The 22,732-nt window shown below is 40.5% G+C and overlaps 1 protein-coding gene across 5 annotated transcripts; it reads left to right on the top strand.

The window, feature by feature from the left end:
• Positions 1–7,331: 7,331 nt before the first annotated feature.
• On the top strand, positions 7,332–22,100 carry CUNH8orf88 (chromosome unknown C8orf88 homolog). 5 transcript variants are annotated; one of them, XM_026043274.1, is made up of 6 exons: positions 7,332–7,370; positions 13,609–13,701; positions 14,444–14,520; positions 18,024–18,108; positions 20,625–20,731; positions 21,618–22,100. In XM_026043274.1, the coding sequence occupies exons 2-6, from the start codon at positions 13,623–13,625 to the stop codon at positions 21,654–21,656; spliced, it is 387 nt and encodes a 128-aa protein (XP_025899059.1). In that variant the 5' UTR covers positions 7,332–7,370; positions 13,609–13,622; the 3' UTR covers positions 21,657–22,100. The 5 variants fall into 5 exon arrangements, with proteins under 5 accessions (XP_025899059.1, XP_025899057.1, XP_025899055.1 ...); XM_026043272.1 differs by lacking the exon at positions 7,332–7,370 and adding an exon at positions 11,750–11,935; XM_026043270.1 differs by lacking the exon at positions 7,332–7,370 and adding an exon at positions 11,750–12,146.
• The last annotated feature ends 632 nt before the right edge of the window (positions 22,101–22,732 follow it).

Here is a 22,732-nt window from a genome sequence, read left to right as displayed (position 1 = left end):
CAAAGTTGCCATTAAGTATTGTAATATTTTTTGTTGTTTCCCTATTACTCGTTGGTATGTTTTACCTTAAACAGTGGCAGGTAGCACTTCTGGAAGTGTTGTGTGTCATTTGATTATAAGGAGGGCTTTGTTACAAGTAGCACAGAAGAAAAAGCCAGAGGTTTCAAGGCRACTAGATAAGAAATTCACAATGAAAAGTTTACAGAAGTTACTGGAATGACCCTAGAGCCATCTGAGAGTGTCTTCATTTTCTTCCAGGCAACTTTTGTTGTCTGTATTTCTTTACAAATAGAGGGAAAGGCAAGATTTCATATCAGTTGTGAGAGGAAAACCTGTAACTAACCCTATGGACTTGACAAGAGTCAAGATGACTAGAATAGATGAGCAGAAGCAAATACAACTTGTCATGTTAGATCAGTCTAACTGCCGTTTCAAATAGGACAAAATACTGCACTCCTGTAACATAGCCTCTATATGTGAGTAAGATTTCTGAAAACATTTGTGATTTGCTTTTCAAGATTGCTTAGAACAACATACCTCAGTGAAATTACTCTAGAGAAGGCAAAACTCAGATTGTTAAACTGGAAGGATGTAGCAGATACAGGGCAGGTATTTGGAATTATCTGATATGTTTGTAACCATAGTATGCTCTTTACAGCATCTCTTTTACATGGAGCTGATACAAAGCTGATGCATACTGAGAGCAAGCTGGATGACAGGATAAAAAGTCAAATTCTTAAATTGAGGGGGAAATACAATTAAGTAAAATCAATGGCAAAATTCCAGAGCTACAAAGGAATAATCAACTAATGCATCACCAAATGAGCCCTGTCCAGCAGTATAATGCTCACCCTGGCTGTGCCAGGACTGTGCTGGGATGGGAGCACTGCTAGAAAAGATTAAATAATCTTTCTGTTCCCCTGTTGGGAAAGTCTCTCTTGGATTTCTGTCTTCGTTAATTTCCAGGCGCACTTAAAGACTTCCAGAAGATTTTCTGGTGTAAACACCATTCCTCTGAGGCAAAGCTGACCTTAAAGTGTTTTAGAACGGAGTATCTAACTGCTGAGTCAAATTCCAGGCAATGGGATAGGTGCAATTACTTGCCATATGTAGACTGTCCCTCTGTGACAGTCCTATTACTGTGTCAATAATGTAATATTGAAACAATATTTTTCCCTTGGATCACATCAAAAGTTCAACACAATGAAAAGCAGCAAAACAAAAGCCCGAGCTTCACTGGTGGAGTCTGCGTGTGATGGTCACAGCCCGTGTTTGTCAGAGGCCTCAAAGGTCACTGAGGATTGTTCTTTCTCTTGCGTGAAAAATGTACAGTTCTGACAGTGATGATTAATGACTTCACCTGGTTTCTGTGAAGCTGGATGCTTTTACACGTCCAACTTACAACAGCTGCAAATTTTGAAAACTTTTTTCAAAAATAGTTTTCAAAAACTATTGTGTCCTGGCAGGGAGTGGGCACAGGCCCGGCCTGGCGGCACCGCCGTCACACGCAGAGCTGCAGGCGGGAAGCACGGCCTAAGGGAGCTGCAGGCGGGAAACGCGGCCTAAGGGAGCTGCAGGCAGAAAGCACAGCCTAAGGGAGCTGCAGGCGGGAAGCGCGGCCTATGGAAGCTGCAGGCGGGAAGCGTGGCCTATGGAAGCTGCAGGCGGGAAGCGCGGCCTAAGGGAGCTGCAGGCGGGAAGCACGGCCTAAGGGAGCTGCAGGCGGGAAGTGCGGCCTAAGGGAGCTGCAGGCGGGAAGCGCGGCCTACAGGAGCTGCAGGCGGGAAGCGCGGCCTATGGAAGCTGCAGGTGGGAAGCGCGGCCTAAGGGAGTTGCAGGCGGGAAGCGCGGCCTATGGAAGCTGCAGGCGGGAAGCGCRGCCTACGGCAGGGCAGCGTTGCGGAGAAGAAGGACATGAGTTTGTATGAAAGGCAGCCTCGAACGTCTGCGTGTTGGTGGGGCACATTTGCCTTACAAACGCAAGCTGCTGCTTTGCTTTGCTTCCGTTAAACTGTCTTAACGTTCCCGCTGCTAAACGGTAATTTAGACTTACAGTCTCATTAATTTAGACTTACAGTCTCATGAAATAAGGTTTCCCTTTCAAGGGACACATTGTGGAAAAGATCAGTGTTGAGCATTTGAGTATCCTTTACTACTTGCAATAGAAAACTGTAACCGCAATGTGTGGTATAACGGGTAAGTTTTGAGAGCTGGACTCTATTTATAATAAATCCCCTCTCAGTGCCCAAGTTTCCTAATGGAATTACAAAATACAGCAGCCTCAGTAGACAAATCAGATCGGAGTCCGAGGGACTGCACGGTACAGAGCTCACTGCAAACAATCCTGGTTAAAAATAGCTCTCAGGAAGAAAAGCAGGGGGGAAAAAAAAAAAGCCTCCTTAATCTAGATAGTTTTTATTGATTTTTATGGGTGGAATGGACAAGCAGCAGTTTGCATGAAGGTGAAGGAACAAAAGACTGCGCCTCTTGAAGGCGAGAGGAGAGAGGAACTTAATCCAATTGAAGATGTTTGCAAAATGCTGAAGCGGTTGTTGGACTCCGCAAAGTAATATATTTACAGGCTGTTTCTTACAGATGTACTTACAGAGGGCTTTTATTTGACAACAGTAAACCTATTTGTTAATTTGACTAGCTAACAAATCATTTAAAGACTAATTTGAGCAAGAACCGTGTTCAGAAGAGGTTGCTAAATAGGCTTACAGGTCCAGGCCTCATGACATGTGACCTAGTAGTATTTAATGAACTATATACCAGTTTAATGCATCTTTCCCTGAATATTTTAAATTATTTATTTTAAAAAAGTTKCTTTTAAAATTAGTTGCTTCAAAAACTTTTGCCTAATTCATACACTTTCAGCCTTTTTAAATGTTGAAATACCTTATTGAATACCCTATTTCTATACTGTAATATGACTGATTTTATTTCTGAAACTAACCACAGGTTGCAGTATCTGCCAGTTTCTTAAGTTGTTCTTTTAACATAGTTTGAATTTTTTAGGGAATGTTTTTCTATACTGAGTAGAATAGTGTCTCTCAGAGTGCTGAGTGTGGAAGCTCTTGTCCTGAGCAGGCTGCCAGGCAGGGAAGCCAACAGAAAGTGCCCAGGTTTCCACAAAGTTGGGGTCTGCATTTCATTGAAAACACAATAACCTTAAGAGTCTGCCATTTAATTTAATGGGAGTTAGATAACCTGGGATTCTCTGATTTATTTATTTATTTATCTATCTATCCATCCCATCAGAAAATACTCAGCCAGCTCTAATCAGTGCTGATGAGGACTGTAAGAACCTACAGGGCTAATTACAGTTTGTGCACCCTTGTTACTGAGGAGTATGAAAATATCACTGTACCTTTCCTTTAACATAAATATGGATTATTGCTATTTTCAGCGAAGGGTCAAAAGATTCCCCAGCATATGCTTCAAAAGCTGTATTTAACTGATGCAACATTTCCATTCTCTGAGTTTTAATTGTTTCCTATCTCTATTTTAATACTGTCAAACATTAACCTTTCAGATTAAAATTTTCCATTTGCAGGTGTTTGTCTCAGGCAGATTTGCTGGGGAGTTTCAGCTTAAATAGGAAGAAGAGCTGAGAAAGAAATTGCTGTTTATTTGCTCATGYTTAAGCCTACATAGTCAGAAAATTCCAGCTCTCCCTACCATGTGCTTTGGAGCAGTTGCAGGATCAGCTGGCACATTTTCAACTCTCCTGTTAAAGCAAGCAGAAAGGTGACAGAGACTCTGAAAAATGTCACCTCTGTGTTATCAGCAGATGTTTGTTAGCGGTTGTCAGAAAAATCTCAGACGGTCTCTTTTGTGTTGGGCATTTCCTGTGTCTTCAGGACCGGTCGGAGAGTCTTTACGTGATTCACTGCAGAGGTGGGGGATACATACCCTGCCATACCTGGAAGAAAAGGGCTGTATGCTCTTGCATTGCAAGTAYTCTCTTTGCAGTTGTGCAGTGTGAAAAATTAAAAAAAATAACATTTTATTTTCAGGATGAAGCAGTTGCCTAGATGGGGATAGTGATACAAAACCAGCAACAGAAAGCAGAGCCAAGAGAGACGGGCCAAGAACAGGAACAGAGGAAACGAAACCAGGGAAAAGGAGGAAGAAATGCCCAGTCCCTCCCGCTGAGCACTACAAGGCTGGTTTAAGCAGAGCTTATGGAGGCTGCTATGTTTTGGGTGGCTGCCTTTTGGCGCAGTATCTAATCCACTGAGCAGTATCATCCCTGACAAAATCTTTTAGCGCTCACAGTCGTTACCACCTGACTTCATAGCAAAAGGGCCAAAACAAGCAGAAAATAAGAATTATAAGGGCAATCTTAACTTTGCTTTTCTTACAAGTGATCGAATGTTACTCTGCAAAGCTTTTGTATGCAACRTTACGTTTAGATTGTCTAAGCTGGACATTAGGATGATAACAGAGCTAAGCAAAATTGTTTTAAGTGTGTGCATGGTGCCAAAAAATGGAGAAAAACATCAAAGCTCATTATGAAATAACTTAAGTCTGGCTCAGAGATGTGGCTATTGCAAAGCAAGGTTAGGAGTCAATGTTGTTCTTGGTGTGTGTGCAGGCAGCCCTCCTTGCTCTGCCAAAGTGAGGTCAATGAGAGCGGCCTGAAAGGATCACTGGGTACATGCTGCCCTGTGTGGTGTCAATGCAAGAACTGTCCCCAAACTCATGCTTTTTATTCTGATTAGAAAATTACTAAAGTGCTCTCATTTATATACTGCCAAACAGCCGCCACAGGTTTCCTGAAAAATCCACAGAATCTTCCTTTTTCTATTCAAAATATTTGCAGTTTTGTTTAAAATGCCCTGTCATGAGTTTYGGAACTGACATGCAATGGACTTTGCTGACTGGCATGCAGCAAATCAGGACGTTTTGCAACTGTTTGTGAAAAAACACAACCTCAAGAACATGCTTTTCTCTCATATTTTGMAAAATAAAATGTAGCACCTACTCATAGTAAAACCTTCTGAGTATAAACATATTCTCATATATTTTTGCAAATGTAATAATGTAGTTATAAGATACTATCAACAACTAGTATWAAAACAGCAAAACCAGCAGGAAGCCAAAGATTGTTCCCTCAGTTACCAAAGTAAAAATTAGTGACAATAAACCTCTTTTTTCTCAATTACAGAATGAAAATTCTGTAGAATTTTGTAATTTCAAGCAGAAAAGATAACTGTTTCTTAAACCATTTTCAGTACAGCAGAACAAAAATACTCCGCAGCCCTTTTGTTTCAAGGTCGTTTAAAAACAAKCTGTAACTAAAATTTCTCCCCAGTTAGTGCAGCTGGCTAGATGAAATTTAAGTAAGGACATTCTTAGTAAGTAAGGACACTCTTATTTAAACAAATCCTATTGGAAAAGTTGAGGTAAGTCTTGTTTTGTGCAGCAGCTAAAGCAAACCTAAAAACTCATGGTTTCCGACGTGATGCACTATAGAAGAATGGAGTTGTCTCCTCTAACTCRGGCATGGACTAGATGATCCCTAGAGGTCCCTTCCRACCTCACCCATGCTGTGGTTCTGTGAATTAAGGAGCTTTGTGAATGAAGGCCCTCTACTTGCCACCCTTTCAGCCMTGGGGCCCYRCGGAGTTTTACAAATGAAATGTTTACATTTATGAAATTTAATTTACAGAAATAGCAAAATTATCTGCGCTTAGATTCACCCGTGTACTTGCACAGGTTTGCTGTCCAAACTCGCAAGCCTGAATCGGTTTTCAAGCAGCAGCGGATCCCGAYTTTGGTGTGAAGGAACATCTTGTTGTGAGCTCATTTAATGAGCTATGTAGCAGTGTTCGGGAGGCTGCCTGAACRTGCAAGTTCTTTATTTCATTATTATTTATGGAATCTCTGTGATTCTTCTAAGTTTATAACCTGTATTGATGAGGACTCTATGTTTGAATGAAAACAATTATGTTTTTAAGTTTTGATACTCTTTAGATAGATTTCATCAAATGAAATATTTTCTGTTTAATACAGCATTTTATAAAAGAGTTTCTGTAACAATTATATTTCCAAGTCTTCTTGGAATCAAGACACGAGAAGTTAGGATTTACTTCTCCTACAACGTGTGCAAAAAAAAGTGGTGCTGCTGCTAGGAGACCTGGGCCACTAGAGTCCTTGGAAGTCACCTTCAGGAGCGAGATCAGACACTGAAGGACAAATCCCTGCTACACAGAAACATACATTTAATTTTAAGAACATGATAGTGACACTAGTTTTACTTTCAAAATACATCGATCTACCCCTTTGTGTTAAGAATGGAGAGAGAGTTGTGGTAAGGCAGGAGATGATTTATTGCAGAAACTGATTTCAAGGAATAGCAATAAATTTCTGTGAAGGTTGTCTCAGATAACTCCCTTCAAAATCTCACCTCCATAAATGGTTTTTGTGCTTAATTAAAAGGTTAAGATAAAAAAAAATAGGTTTTATCTGTTGATTGAATTATAAATTGTTAAAAAGACTGCTCAGAAAAGTTCTATTTAATCTCATAAATCTGGATTRAAGCTTCTCTTACAAATAAATTGTTAATACACAGTATATATTAACTGCAATAGAAGAAGGTAAGTTGAGAGAGATGATAGCCAGGTAGAAAKTTGTTCAAGACCTAGGTATATTATTGTTGTATAGGAGATTTGCAATGAAAATAAAGGAACACCAACAACAGCTACCTTGTGCTGCCAAATTCTTCTGAATGTAAGCTCGAAGAAATGGGACTGATTAACAAATTCTTTTCTACTTATAAACGAGAACATGATCCAATTTTTTTTTGTTTCATTCTTATTTTCAGCAAGACAARTTTAAAATCTTTCAGTTTTTGCCAGCTGACGGACCACAGAAATTCTGTGCTCATTATTAGTTACATTGTTGAGAAATAATGTAACTTCACCTGTTCATTTTGCAGGTGATGAATTTCCTTAATTCTTATATAACTTTCTGCCAGTCTGAATGGGGATGCCCTCTTTTGTACACGGTTCACCAAGGTTGAGCCCTGTTAGCAGCAGGTTTTCCGTCTCTAGGGAGCAGTGGTCCAATGGTACCTTCTTCCAGGTCACCTGAACATGTCAGGATAAACCTTTCCACAGGTGAGACGTGCCCTTCACAAGCTCCTTCCCTCGGCAGAGGCACAGGGGAACACGCCAAAACGAGAAGGGCAACATCTGGAAGTGCTGCAGACTCTGCCACTGAGACGAAACCTCTGTGAGGTAACAGATCCATCAGATCCAACAGATCTGGCARGTTCCAGTGGCATTTCCAGCTCCTAGGCCTCCTGTCCTGCCAGAGCTTCTGGGACTCTCCCTTGGGAATTTCAGAGCATATGGAATAAGGTCAGTTGAAATGTTGGTGCTCAGTGTCTGCAGTCGGAGAGAACCTTASGTGCACAAATCCTGAACTGACAGACTGCTTAGTCTGGGGGCTGCAATTTACCTCTGTAACTTGGTAAAAACGGCTCTCAGTGTTAAAAATGAGCTAGGCAGTTATCCAAAACTAATGAGATTTAAAAATAATATTTTTTTAAAAAAGATATAATCTGTATATATCCTACATAGATGTTTTTGTTTATATTTTCTATTTGCCATTTAGAGGCTTTCTGGTACTTCTATGGTGCATTTGGTTCACGTTTTCAAGATTTTTCTTCATCTTCACACAAACTAGACATTTCAGGGAAAAATATTCTCTTAAAAATACAAGAAAAGTACATGATCCTTGAAAATTAGTTTTAAAGTAAAACATAAAATCATGCTGCCAACAGATGCATGGGACTAACAAGCAAAAAGATCTGAACGTGAAGACACAAGATTTGCATAAACTAATGCATATCTGCTGATCTCCTGATCATTAACATTCAAACTTCTTCCTAGTTACATGAGTGTTTTGTAAACACTGATTATTGCAGCAGCTTTGCCCCTTTTAATTCAATAGTTTCTCTAGTCAGTAAAAACAATGTTATTCATCACTATTTTATAATGCACTCTCGCATTTCTGAAAAAGAGAAAAACAACAAACTACAGTAAATAGGTTAACTTCAGAAACAAGCAGAGAATAAAAAAGCTTTTACAAAAAAAAAGCTTTTTGCTCTGCTGCTGTCACAAGACTGGCAAGGCTTAAAGTCAATTGTCAGCTGAAATGCCCATTTCACAGACATATAACTAAAATAACTACTCTGTGTGCACGTCATGCATACATGKTTTTGTTCCAGTAACAGAATAAAGCATATATTAAAAACATACATTAAAACACAAAAGCATATACTGTGGTCAAATTATTTTAAAAGAGATTTTAGGGAAAAAAAATCTTCCAAAAAACAGTGCTAAATACATTCAAGTGGCATATGGAAACAGACTGTTTTGGCTGCTTAATTGAATGGCAAGTTACACTGAAAATGTAGCTGCAAGCCTAAAGTGGCAAGAGCCCCTCCCAGGCTGACCCAAGAGTCCTTTCACTTCAGTGCAAAGCCATTACTTTGCCATTAACCTATCCATTTGAAAACTAAAATCACATGCAATTACGATTACATGCTCATTTAGATGTGCAATTGCTCATTTTTACACGTGCAATATGGGAATCCTCTTTCATAAATGCTTTATGCTTTGTGGAATCATACCTAGTAAAGGGTGACCATGTGGCTCTATCCAGTCAATAGAATATGGCTGCAAAAAAACCAATATTTTAAAAAGAAAGAAAAGTATTTTTAGTTAGTTTGTGAAATAGGGAAAGACATTCTTTTTCCATACAAATACATTTTATTCACACATCCAGAAAGACTTAATCCATAAAGTACAAATATTCATCATAAGAGCATCCCAACATCAGGAAAAATGGGAGGCAACTGATTATGAAGGGAAAGGGAAAGGGAAAGGGAAAGGGAAAGGGAAAGGGAAAGGGAAAGGGAAAGGGAAAGGGAAAGGGAAGGAGGAGAGGGAGAGGGAGAGGGAGAGGGAGAGGGAGAGGGAGAGGGAGAGGGAGAAGGAGAAGGAGAAGGAGAAGGAGAAGGAGAAGGAGAAGGAGAAGGAGAAGGAGAAGGAGAAGGAGAAGGAGAAGGAAGGGGAAGGAGAAGGAGAGGGGAAGCAGAGAGAAAGGAAGGAAGGAAGGAAAGAAAAGAGAGAAGGAGAAGGAGAAGGAGAAGGAGAAGGAGAAGGAGAAGGAGAAGGAGAAGGAGAAGGAGAAGGAGAAGGAGAAGGAGAAGGAGAAGGAGAGAGAAAGAGAAGAAAAGGAAAAGGAAAGGAAAAAGAAAAAAAGAGAAAAAAAAGGAAAAAAAGAAAAAAAAAAAGAAAAAGTATCATTTGTATTTATTGCAACCAGAGGCAGTACTGTCCCTAAGCAAGAAGCCGGAGTGGGTTTGCTGGCTGTGATCCGGTGTTTGCTGTGCGGATGCCAGGCTGGGAAGCAGCCGCGCTGGCCGGGCTGCTCGTGCCCAGCGAGGGGAGYGTGTGAGGTGCTAACTGCTCCTGCTGCCATGGACAGCGTCCCACAGAAACAGCCTTTTCCAGCCTCCCAATTCACACCTTCCTGCAGGCCTGGGGGCCGCAAGCTTCCCAAGCTGACACCCTCCATTCCCTTTCTCCTCCTCCCCTCTAAATGCCCCTTCTCCTCYCTCTACCTGAAAAGCAGCAGCCCCTAAGCCGTGTTCAGGCAAGTTTTCTACTCTCTGAATCATCCTGATTTATCCTTCCCAGATATTGGAAGGTTATGTGACACTATACCATGATCCATTTTATCATTCCCATCTAAACCCCCCCAAAAAAATTTGTGTTGATCTTCTGCAATCTAGTTTGCAACACCTCAGACCTCCAGCAAATTGCCAAGAGCCTTTTAATGAACTGCAGTTTCATCTGGGCTGCAGACAGGCTGACTTTTCTGTCAGGAACTGTCCTGGGCGAGGAGGGGCAGACATGTAATATTTATGTGCACTTACATATTAATAATTGATAATTAGTGCTGATTTAGCTGAGGGAAATGGTTGACATGAATAGGGAAGTAACTATTTTACAAGACAATCCGGCAAGAACAGATGGCACCGATCAGGAGAAACGTGATACCTCTAGGGAGAAAGGGGACCTCAAAAAGGAGGTTAAATGGCATCAAGTGGCTTAGCTCTTATGCAGAGGCACCAAATCTGCACATTTGAAAAGACCATGAGGATGCTCCATGAGCTCCAAGTTCAGGAAGCTAATGGAAAAGTGGTATAAAATCACTACGGTTGGAAAAGACCTTCAGGATGATTGGTCCAAGTGTAAACTCTTTGCTTTACAAGAGTTAGAAGCTGCAGGATGTTGACACCTGCAGGAGCACCTGCAGCTCCGCACCTCTATTTCAAAGGCAGCATCCAATTCCATGTATCTTTGTAGAAAAACAATTAAGAGATTACTGCAAAATCAACATCAAGAGGTTTGCTGGAATTAAAACGTCTTCATATAGCACAAAGTAGGGTTGTAAGTTTTATCATTGGATTATTTACATATATTTACATTTACGTAAGTAAATTACATACTTTATTTCTCTATCGTGAGTCCCTGGAGGCAGTTATTAAATATTGTGAAACAGAACAGCAACAGAAAAAGCTGAAGACTTTTCACTAATGTGGTATGCTTAAGCTACATAAACAGAATTGCAGCCTAGAATCCGGCACATTAACACAAGGCGGGTTTAGTCTGCTAGCCTGGGAGTGAGCAAGGCTTAGCCTCTGCTTTGCTGATCGCATCTTGGGACAAAAATGCATTTTAATTTCAAAACCATGCCAACTTAACTTAGGAAAACTTGACGTCCATTCCTTGGCCCTTCATACGTGTGTTATTACGCCCCTCCCTTCCCAAATAATTCAGTTTGGCAGTTTGGTAAGTGCTGTTTGGTTTGCAAAACTCATGTTATTTTCCCCCCAGCGCTGGGGATTTCCCCTCATCTCCCAGGATTTCTGGCCGCTCCCATGGGCACCTCCTGCCAGGAGGAGGCGATGGCGGCAGCCACTCCCTGAACCKCCCCGGCCCCTCCGCTCTGCCCAACCCCGCCGTGCTGGGACKAGAGACGCCCCCTGAATCTACTTTTTTTTTCCCCCCAAAAAATAGCAAAGGGAGCGGCAGGAAGGCGCAGGACCCGCCCGCGGGGGAGGCGGCCGCCCCGGGCYGTTAAACGGGCGGCCGCGCCGAGCAGCGACCTGGGCCGTTAAACGGGCGGCGGCCCCGCCGGCCGGGCCCGCGGCGCGCGGGGCGAGCGGCGCCCGGGCCGCTCAGCAGGCGGCGCGCGGGGGGCCGCCGCGGAGGCCGTTGGAGGTGGGACCGGCTCACGCTTGGGGCGGGAGGCGAGAGGAGGCTCCCGCTGGCAGCTCCGTGCCCCCTGGGGCGGGCTGGTCGGCGGCTGCTTCGCTGTGTGCGCCTCTGGGGTGCACGGGGATTGGGGATGTCCTGATAAAAACTGCCTTTATTGTCCTCAGCGCGCCGGGGAAGGCGTTGAAATGCCCCAGAAACGCTCCTGACGGGGCCCGGTGTGCCACGCACGTGCTGCCGCTTGTGCAGGGTGATCCCGGAGATGATGCCCAGGAAGAGGCGACAGGGAGACCTGGCGTCCCAGGGCCAGCGCTCAGGAAGAGCCTTGGGATGTGGCCTTGGGATGTGGCCTTGGGACACGGCCTGGTACTGGGCCAGGGGCAGAGGGGACCTGCTGGGCCTGGAAGGAGCCCGTTCCTCTGCTTTTATTAAAGAGAAGGAAGGAGGGAGATGAGTATTGGTACTCGTTAGGCAGCGGGTTACGCTGATGTGCAAGTAGAGCTGTGGCAAAACCCCCTGTTGTTGCCTTTCCCCCATCTTCATGCAAAGACCTCTTACGTCCCAGTCTTGCTTGTGGTTTAGTTACCCTGGGCCTGTCTGATCCCAGCAGTCAGAAGCTGAACTTGTAGTAGGTAATGTCTGAAAAAATAGCTGTAGTCTGATTCAGGAAAGGTGAACTCAGCTGGGGTTTGCACATCGTTTTTGTAAAGTCATTGGTGGCTTTGAAGGTTGATTTCTTGTACAGTGCACAGTGGCAGAAATACTTCTAATAAATACAAAGAAAAATAGTGCATTTAAATACTATGGATTTAGGCTCTTTGGATGTTAAGACAGATGTAGAAGGTTAATATCAACTTTTTTTACATACATCTTAAGTAGAGTTTAAAGACACATTCTGAACAAAAATAAATTTGTGTTACAGGGCCGTAGTCTTAGTTCATTCATCTGCAAGAACCTTCGTTGCTGTCTTTGACTACAGAAATAAATTAAATTCTGAAGCAGAATTTATTATTTTTTCTTTAAGTCACAAAGGTAGGAAAGGTAATCAAAATGGATTTTCATTCCCAGTTTAGTCTTACCTCTCGGCCTGAATTAATTCAAATTGGCAATTTGGGAAAATTGTCATTTAAATGGTGACAGTCCCATGTTAAAACCCAAAGGATTGCCTAGCGTAAATCTCAGATACTTTTTCTGTAATTCAGAGACCAATTAAAGTGACAAATGCTACTGGATTCCAATTTAAATAGTGTAATTCCTCCCTGATAAGAATCAGATGGTATTTGTATAGTTTTACCTCCCAAACTCAAAATGATTTCCTTTGACTCTTATTATAACAGTCCATAGAATCCTTAAGGTTGGAAGAAACCTCTAGAGATGATCTAGTCCAACCCCCTGCACAAGCAGGGTCACCCAGAGCACGGGGCACAGGGCCGCATCCAAGCGGGTTTGGAAGATTTCCGGAGAAGGAGACTCCACAACCTCTCTGGGCAGCCTGTTCCAATCACCCTCACTGTTAAGAATTTTTTTAAGTTCATGTGGTAGTTACAGACACTGATGAGGTCCCCTCTTAAGTTCTTCCTCTGTGTTATGAAACCTTTTGAAGAAAGCAGAATTTCAGTACTATTATTAATTAGTAGCCATGAGTAGCCAGCCAACAAGAGCCAAGTAGCCTCCTGTTTCTGATGGTCTGCTACATCTAAAGAATAAAACCAATTCCTTCTCTCTGGGAAATACCTAGTTTGACAAAGAATTCAGCTGGCCCTTCAGTTACGGTAGTGGGAGACTTCTCAACCTGGCAAGACCTCAGCAGCTTTCAATGCTTCCATTTCTTTAGCAGCAAAACAGAGATGGAAAGATGCTAAACTGTATTCATTTAATTAAAGAAGCAACAAGTAATTAAAAAGCAGCTATGCAAGCACGCCTAGATGCATGCTGAGCTGTAATCCAGCCAACACACTGAGGGGTAGACTGATGTTAATAAATTAGTCCTTATCGGAATTAAATTAGCTGTTAGAAAACACCTTAGTTTCCATCCATCCTATCCTCATTTTCCAGTCCTACAGGCTTGCCTTCTGAAAAAAAAAAATGTTTCTGAGGAAAAATTGGGCTTCCTTGAGTGGAATGAGGAGTGACAGAAATGTCTGATTCTTTCTGTGATTTTTTTTTTTTCTTCCCTGACCTGAGTAGTTAACAAATGATATATGCTGTTGTCAAATGCAACTAGCAAATAAGCAAATACATAAACTGCCCTGTTTGCTTAATGTCCTCATGTATGCCTGTATTGATTCCTGCTACTTTTTTAAAGCGTGACACTTCAAAATGCTAGAGGAACCTAAAAAGCTCATCGGTAAATCCCTTCAGCCGGCTCGACCCGTGCGTCATTTGTCCTCACAAAATGGTGAGTATGAAGGTGCAATTAATTTAGGCAGAACTTCTGTTGCTTTAACAAGAATATGCCTGGCATATCTCACAGGCTGCTTATTTTCTTTTTTTTTTTTTTTTATTTTTTTATGTTAAGGCTTTTTGTTTGCGCTGCCATGGTATATAATGTCTTACTGTGTGCTGATCTTACTGCACAATCTGTGATATAATTTGAATTTAAACTACATCAGATGTTTTAGTGCTCTAGTTTGGCATCTGAAATTCTGTCTTACTTAGGAAGCTAATTGTTATCTCTGTTAATTTCGAACTTGGATTATTAGTAGTAGACGTCTATTTTTGAAGAAAAAGAAAAGCAATTCAAGAAATGGTTATAAGAAAATAATGCAGTCATCAAGTGCATGAGTTTTTTGTTTTTTACTTRTTTTTAACTCCTGCTTGGATCTTTCAGATGCTGCAATTTTATAGCTATTATTGTTGTCACTGTAAGTTACAAATTTTGCCTAGAAAAATAACGATGGCAGCATTGGCATGAACAGAAATTAAATAACACCCAAAGTTTGTGTTGTATGTTAAAACGCATGGAAGAAAAGCCATAATCACCGTAGATCCACTTTCCCATTTAAGACCTTAAAAAGCAGCTGGATCATCTCTTTGCAATCTAATTGCATTGCAGTATTGGTGGCAGGCATAACGAAAACAAAACCATGGTCTCTACTCTTTTTCCTTAGTATCTGCCTTATTTTTCCCCCCCACACCAGAGCCAGTGATTGCTTTCAACTTGCAGAGTGAGTTGCCCAGCAGCACGGAGGTGTGCCTGCCCAGGGAGGTTGGCTGGGTGAGTACTGAGCAAATACAAGAAGGACGAGGTTGGTAGTGACTAAGCTGACCAAGGACTGCGTCCCAGAGCGCCCTAAGTGGGAGGCTACGCCTGCTGGTACCGAGTGGGAAGCATGCAGTATTTCCAGTTAACAGTGCCCTTGAATTTGTGTGTTGCAAAATAGGGACATTTTAGAAATGTCAGAAAATTGAACTTCASGATGCCTTTTTGATATCTGTGTGCATTGGTAGCTGGAAAAATGCATCTTGTGAGTTATATGAGGCGGTGCAATAAAAGTCTCTGTGGCTTTCTTTGGTCTTTGTTTTGTTTGTGGTTTTGCCGTTCTAATCTTAAAGTACACAGAGGTATTTGAGGTATTCAGTCTTTCCCTAGTTAGTGAGTAATGTTACTCTGTGTGTGTGTGTGTGTGTGTGTGTGTGTATTTAAGCTTTAACAGGAACACATTCATTTGAGGTAGCAAATACGACAAAACTAAATTTCTTAAGTTTTTAGAGATATTTAGGAGGTTGTATGTGTGCAAATACCTACTGTTTATACACACACACACACACACACACACACACACACACAATGTAAAAATATAAAATCTCCAAAAAGCCTTCTGTTACTTTTTCCTGTACCTGTATCCTGAGGCTTGGTTTTGTTGACTCTGCTGAAGTAGGCAGTGAATGGGATATTCAAACAAACAGAAACACTCTGTTACCAAGCTTTCCTGCCCCAAATACTTGACTTTAGATGCATTACAGTGTGTAATCTCAGAGTTGGTTACAGATGTTTTTGCTGCAAAGGGAAGTTACTAGTGTTTCAGCTGGAATTTTTTGTTTTACACTGATTTTCATTTTATGTTGATACTGTCTTGAATGCCCTTTGGGTTTCAATGAGGAGTGACTCTCCCCAAGGTTCTGGGTATTACTTTGGTCTTCTCCATAGTGTCCCTGGTAGCATGTGGCTCTCATACATTATCCCTTAGCACAGGGGCCTTAGAGCCTATTGGAAGACTCYTGTTATGGGAGGAAAATTGTCCCATTGGGAAGCCTTGCACAATCAGCTGTCCCCGCAGTCACGTACCAAGCTGGGCTACCCCTGCCTGTTGCTTGAACCACTTGCCACAAGTGAAAAGGATTTTGATTCTTTATATCAGACTTGAATTCAGAGGTTGCAGTTGGATTAAGTGGGGAGGTTCTGTTCTGGAATGTTTTTAAGATAGGATTGCAGATGAACACTTAACTGCACAGGGTTTTTAAATGTGAAAGCTTTACTTCAACGTTCAAAATTGGAAGAGTGGGGCAGGGAGAAGAGTTGATTATTGACAGCTATTCTCAGTTTATAAGTATTTCAAAGATAGATTTAAAAGATAGAATAATCTTTCCCTTTATGTAGTCAGGAAATACATTCTTSTTGTTATTTTTACATCTTTTTATTTAATCTGAACTAAATAACTCATTTTTCTGACCGAGGCAATGAGTTTTTGTGTAATAGTTAAGAATCTGTCTTACAATCAGTTCTCAAGCAACAAAGTAAATATTTATTTCTTTGTTAGAGTCTGTAGCTAAGATTGTTTTATTATTTCAATTTCTTTGCAGTAGACTTCTGAGTAATTGTTCAAATGTGAAGGTAGCTTCACCTACACTTAAAAAAAAAAAAAGATATTTTTAGGAAATGTGCATTGTTAGAGTTTTTTTTTTTTTTCTTCTTCTTTAATTCAGTGACACGCAGTGTCGTGAAAAGTGTGGTAGGATAATGTTGCCAACAGCAATAAGGAACTAACTGTATTCTTTATTATAGATGGGTAATACAGGCACTGTTGCCTTTCCCACCTTGAAGAGGAAAGTGAAKGATTGACTATTCCTAAAGCAAACTTTTCTAGCTTCCTCAGCTAAACTGATCTTAGAAGACCTGAAATTGCCTTGTATACAAATGTTAGGACAGGGATCTGTTCCTTTATCTCTCTTCCAATATCAGTCTAACTGTCCTATAAGTTTTCATTTATTGCATGAATCTTGCAGAATACTGCCATCAGTTGTGACTATTTAAAAAACAGGGAGAGGGAAGTTTATTTAAACAGAGCTGTAACCAGCCTATCCTTCCAACTGTAAGATGGTGACTGCTGTAACACATTTATTTTAATTTGCAGATAAGGAAATTAGTACTTGTTTTTTGAAAAATGTGAATTTAGGAGAACAAACTCTATATTCCCTTTTAGAGTAGCCCTTTAGGCAGCAGTGCTGTAGTACTCTGAATTATATCGGTATTTGGCTATGTGTGGCTACATGCTGCATTTCTTTGATCGTAACATAGCTGCATTCTTTACTGACCTTTTATTTAAAATGAGGAGGAGTGAGGAGGGGTTTTAGTGTTTGCACTGTTGGGTTTTGTGGCCGCCTCCAAGTATCTGCTGATCTGTGCCCTCTGAATTTGTCTCTTTGGGATTTAGATTGATGACACTGGCCAAGAGGTGGGCATAGGATTCACAGAGTATTTCTCTAACCAAGAGGTGTTGTTCTTTAAGACAAACACGCTGCATTTCAGTTTGTTCCCTGCCTTCCCTGGCTTTAGATGTGTTCTATTCTGTGCCCTTCCCCAGCTTCGCTGCCCTTCTCTGTGCACCCTCCAGCACCTCAAGGCACTTCTTGCAGTGAGCGGCCCAAACTGCACCCAGTATTCGCGGGGCAGCCTCACCAGCACCGAGTACAGGGACGGTCACGTCCCTCGTCCTGCTGGCTGCCCTGTTCCTAACACAGGCCACGGTCCCTTGGCCTTCTTGGGCACCCGGGCACACTGCTGACTCATGGTCATCTGACTGTCAATGAGCACCCCCAGARCCCCCAGAAGAAGGACATGGAAGTCCTTGTTCCTCTATCTGTGTGTCTAGAAGACATGCAGTCTCCTAAATAATAAAGGTTAAAAATGAACAAAGTAGCATCTATACTGTCCAGGCTCTAATCTAAAAAATTGCTGTCTAAAATGCCATTGTTCCTTCTATTTGTCTATGCTGCTGCATGGATAGTTGAGTTATTGTCTTATTGCCCATGGCCAATAGCAGCAGGTGTTTTATGGGTTCAGACTGAATCTTTGAGACATTTTACATCACCAGTATTTCTATTTTTTTCAGCTGTTCTTTTGTGTATAGGCACAGGACCTTCATCTTCTAAGAGATGCGTCAACTGTTATACACAGCTATACTGTTGACTACCAGTGATTGAATTTGTGCAAATCTGTTTCTTTTCAGACCATTTTAGTATAGAAAATAGTGATTTAATTTAAAAAAGAGCAGGAAAAAGGTAAACAGAATCCAGTCTGAGTGCAAGAAGGCCAAGTTGCCCAGTAATTTTGTGGCTTTGAAAGCAAAACTAACAGTTGAAACTCTGCCCATACTATTAAAAAACAAGCAAACAAGCAAATTGTATGACACCCTTCTTGCTAAAAGGAATTGTTAGTTTTATAACTTATTTTTGTGAAATATATGAAGACTTTTAATTTTTTTTCCTCCTTTTTTTTAGTTGTCTGAAATGACTGGAATGAAGATCTTAACTCAAACTGTGATACCCAGTCAACCAAAACCGAATGAATTAGAAGAAAAAAAAGGTAAAATGTTGCACACCAATATAGATCAGAATTGTGTTCTCTGCTTGGATGACAGTTGACATGTGTACTAAGTATTATTTTTTTTCTAATTATCTATTGTTTTGAGAGATCGGCTTCCTTCTACACCATAGCTTGTGAGGTGAACAAAACCATTGTGTGTTGGTTCTTGCTTTTTGTTCATTTCTCCCCCTCTCCCGATGTGTTACTCCAGAATAAGTATAAAATCCGCCCTTAACTGAGGAAGGAAACTTCCCCTGGCAGCGTCTGCTTGTCTTGTACTGGTAGAGCTCAAGCACGAAAGCTCCGTGATATAACCCCAGCTTTGCCTACATCTGCATCTTGCTTCTATGTGTGGACCTGCTGACTTGAGTTGCATGTTCTGGTTCCTTCTAATCCAGTTCTTTACTACTGGAGTAGCCGTGACCTGGAGGACAGCAGTTCTTGTGCCAGCCTTGTCCATGAGGTTTGTTCCTCATGCTTTTCAGTGTGGATCACTTCATGGATTACTTCTCTAGTGCTCATTGCTCAGTGGTCATAAAGTTGCCATAACTTCTATCACTCTATGATAGGTTAAACATGCCAAATTTTACTCCACCTTTCCTTTAGTGTATGTTCTCATTTTCCAAAATTATTTTTAAATCATTTTGTGCATCACCTGCAGCTTGATTCCTCGTTCTTAACTGTGTCATGGGAACTGTGACAGTCCTCTGGAGTAGTTGATCTTTTCATTAGGAAAAACTTAACAGGAAAAATCTACTGTAATTAGGCATCTTGATTCTTTATCTGCAGTTKTAAAGTAATTCATGGAGATTTTGTTCTGGATTCTGGAGAGTTTGTTTTATTGCTTTCACCACCTCAGAATTAAAAGAATTCCGTTAAATTTCATTTGAGCTTTTAAGCTTTCCATATTTTTCCTCAGCCTGAGAGGTTACCAGGCCCAAGTTTTTGAGGACGCTGTCATTCTACGCTGTCGTTCGTTACTGATTTGGAAGGTGAGTGGGTGTTGGGGTTTGTTTTTAATGTTGTATCCCATTCTGTATCAGGCAGGGTCCCATCTCTTGCTCTTCATCCTGGCGAGCAGACCAGGATCCACAACCTTCTTTGGCTGCACTTTGCCTGGCTTGTTAATTTGTGTCTGGTTCATTGGTGATGATTTTCTGATCCTTTCTCACCCACTCTGCCTTTCCTATATAGAACCTCTCCTGTTTTACAAAATCTTGACTGGATTTTTCTCATCTGGTTCTGGTCTCTTGTATCAATTACCACTTTGGATCTTCTGTGGTATTAACTGCTCTATGACTCCTTCCTGAGTCTCCTCTCCATTTGTCCACAGGGTAAACTGGCTGCTAAGCTTGTTCTCAAAGTTGTTGTTGCTTGCTAATGATCACAGCTGTTAACTTYAGAGTAAAGCATCTTTAGAGGTCCTGTTATTCAGCTACTGTCTGTAAATCATAATCTATTCTTTTTCCCTTCTTTTGTCATAGTATTGATTTTCCTTTCAAACTACATTTTCTCTGCAGCTTTAAAGTATTGTTGAGGTTAACCATTTCCCTCACTTAGGTTCAACAATTATTATAATCATTTGTGGTCTAAGACAGGAAAAATCACCCTCGTGCTTGATTTCAAGGCCTTTCCCGTTAACACAGGCTAAGAAGGAAGCAAGTAGCTAAACTACAGTTCCTAAAGACAAGAACAGTTCCTTTGTCACCAAGGACAAAGAAATAAGGTTTGTCCCTTCTTGCCCCACACCATTCCTTTCTTTTTGAATCTCTGTTGTGGGCTTTCTTTTTTTGTGTGTGTTTTTGTGTGTGTAGGTGTTCTGGTTTTTGATGGTTTTTTTTGGTTTTTTTTTTTTTTTTTGTTTTTTTTTTTTTTTTTGCGTGTCTGACTACATAGTAAGACATGTTCTATCTGGCTATGGTAGAAATAGTGGAACAAACCAAATGTGGCATAGACCTCAACTTTTAAGTTCACATCCCTTCAACTAGTTAATTGGTATTAATATTTGCCCACTTATGTGCAGTATACTTGATTATTTTTAGTTGTTGAAAGACATCAATAGTGCTATGAAAAGGGACTAGATAGGTTCTCATGTTATATATCTCATAAATTTGTGCCACTTTGATGGCATGGGTTATTACTAATTCAGAAAAATTTCCTTTTAGGATTTAAAGACCARTTTGTGAAGTTTCTGTTAATTAGAACAAGGTACTGGGGATCAGTCTACATGGAGTGTTAGGTTGGATTCACCTTTGGTTTTGTTTCTTTTTACTAAAACATAAATAYTCCGTGAGATTAGAATAATCCTCCATATTTACTGAGTTCATTTGTTAAGAGTAGAATTGACAAGCTGTGCTATTTACTGCAAGTACCTCATTTCCAGCTGAGACTTGACTATCTGCTCTTTTCACATGCAATTCTATCCTTTTAATAAAAATCAGTCTCTTACACCTTTCCTAGCTTGAGGACCTTCAATATTGAAATTGAAATAACTGCATAATTTTGTGTATTTACAGAAAGAATCAAATACAGCAGAGACTTTCTTTTAAAGCTTTCCAATGTTTCACTCTCTCAAGAGAAGCCAAAGTTTCTTCCTGATCATCCAATTGTACTTGAAAAACCAGTAAGTGATTTTTTTTTTTTTGCATATTAAATGAAATTATAGAAATGGTCRTGGTGGTTTTGACTATTCGTTTTTATAAGAAAAATATTTCTTCAAGTCTGTAAAATTCACATGACCTTGAAAAGACCAACTGTGCGKTTAGAGCTCTAGTGCTGTTGTGCGGAGCAGCTTCCCCAAACAGTATGTGGCAGAGCAGCATTTGGCATTTTGCCAGGATGAGAATAGTAATAAAAAAAGAAAGGATATTTTAATTTTTAAGAAAAAAAAAATCAGATATCTGTTCCCAAATTTGGGAAATCATAGTATATTGTAACTTTGTTGTTGTGTGTTAACTGTTGCTGTTTTTTTAAAAAATAAAAATCTTGATAGAATTTTGGTCGGATGAAAGTTTAATCAAGCTTAATCCTGCAGCTCGTCCAGGAACGGGTGGTTGTTACCACCTCGCTGCAGAGGGGAGTATTAAAGAAGTTATTTTCCATCTTAATATTCCCTAGTACCAAAGACTTGAAATCAGAAATGAATATTTACGTCCATCCCTGGCTGAAAACTGTATTTTTAGATGGAGGAAGCTTCTGGGAGTGCTGGKGCCTCTAACAAGAGGGGTGGTGCTGCCGTTTGTGGCCGGGTGTTGGGGGCAACAGGACGATGTGGGCAGCAGCGGTGCCTGTGCTCAGCTCAGCACTTGAACTAAGTGCTGCTGTTAGGCTGGCCCAGCCTGCCAGAAAGTCTCCTTAACGAACATATAGTTCTTTGGATTATTATGAAAAACATTAAATCGTTAAATGTGCAGGGAGTGGAAAAGATTGATAGGGAGATATGTGGAGGCTTTGTTTGAATGATTTTTATAACTGAAGTGGGTTTGTTTAGTGGGTTTGTTTGTTTGCAGGAGAACAGCAACACTTTCATTGATTTACGCAAGAACTGATAGGTTGATGGGAAGATGAGATCCACTGCTGAAGCATATTTTTACAGAAGATTTTTAGAAGGAACTTGAGTGCCTACAGATGAAAACAAGACTTTATGAAACCTCCAAAAAGGCCTATTTCTATCAGTAATAACCTGAATGTTTTGCAACTCAAACATTTAATTTGTAATGTCTGAGATAGTAGTGGAAGTAAATAATTTTGTTTCTCTGTGACAGCCTTTTCCTTGAATCAGCTGTGCCTTCTAACCATATAGTTCATTAACCATCTAGTTCATTTGACCACCAACTTCAAACCAATACTTGAATTGACTTTTTGCTGTTCACTCTCTCTTCCTTGGCAGTAATAACGGACAATAGCTACCAGCGACATCAAATCTTCAAATGGCTTAGGAGTACATACTATTTTAGCCTAATTTTTGGAGGGTCAAAACTTCACTTTTTTTTTTTTTTCTCGTACCTGTCTCGACGCAAGAGATGCCTCAATCTTCTGTATACCTGCCTTCTTTCAAGCAATGAAGTATCTTGTTCTTGACAGTTTTTCTAAAACTAAAAATCCTTCACCATTGGTCAATACAAGAAAAATGTCTAAATATTTAAACATCAAGAACGAGGCAGCACTTAATCCCTTATGATACATACGGGGAAAGGTTTTAGCAATCTGTAGTGGATGGCGTCGTTATTTTTTTCTTAAATTCGAATAGTGTTTAAAAAAAGTGAAGAACAGGATTTTACTGTGTTTCTTGAAAATACTTTCGGTTGACAATCTTCAGTAATAGTTTTTTTTTTTTTTAATTGAAATTTTTGTCTTTAAAATTTTCTGCATTCACAGCTACCATAACATCCTTTTTTATGCCAGAGGCACCTTGTTTTAACCTTTCTAGCAAATGATGATTGAAGCTAAATTAGAGAATATTGGATGAGATTGTAATAGCACTACAAACTTGCAGATGACACTTGGTAGAATCAGGTATTTATTTCCCTCCCTAAAGCCGTTCTTATAAACTCATCCTACAGATTATTTTTCTTTTATATTTAGCAGCAATTTGACAAACACTTTAAATTATGTGAATGTGGAT

The sequence above is a fragment of the Nothoprocta perdicaria genome, unplaced genomic scaffold (assembly GCF_003342845.1).
Source record: "Nothoprocta perdicaria isolate Ctin4 unplaced genomic scaffold, notPer1 scaffold_326, whole genome shotgun sequence".
NCBI classification, from domain to species: Eukaryota; Metazoa; Chordata; class Aves; order Tinamiformes; family Tinamidae; genus Nothoprocta; species Nothoprocta perdicaria.
The sequence above is the reverse complement of the archived record's forward strand: the minus strand, read 5'-3'. Positions and strand labels throughout refer to the sequence as shown.

Excerpts from the sequence above, each read along its gene's own strand:
- CUNH8orf88 (XM_026043274.1), top strand. The coding sequence starts at position 13,623 with ATGCTAGAGGAACCTAAAAAGCTCATCGGTAAATCCCTTCAGCCGGCT. Across the intron at positions 13,702-14,443 it reads TCATTTGTCCTCACAAAATG|AGCCAGTGATTGCTTTCAAC; the intron begins GTGAGTATGAAG and ends CCCCCACACCAG. Across the intron at positions 14,521-18,023 it reads TGCCCAGGGAGGTTGGCTGG|TTGTCTGAAATGACTGGAAT; the intron begins GTGAGTACTGAG and ends CCTTTTTTTTAG.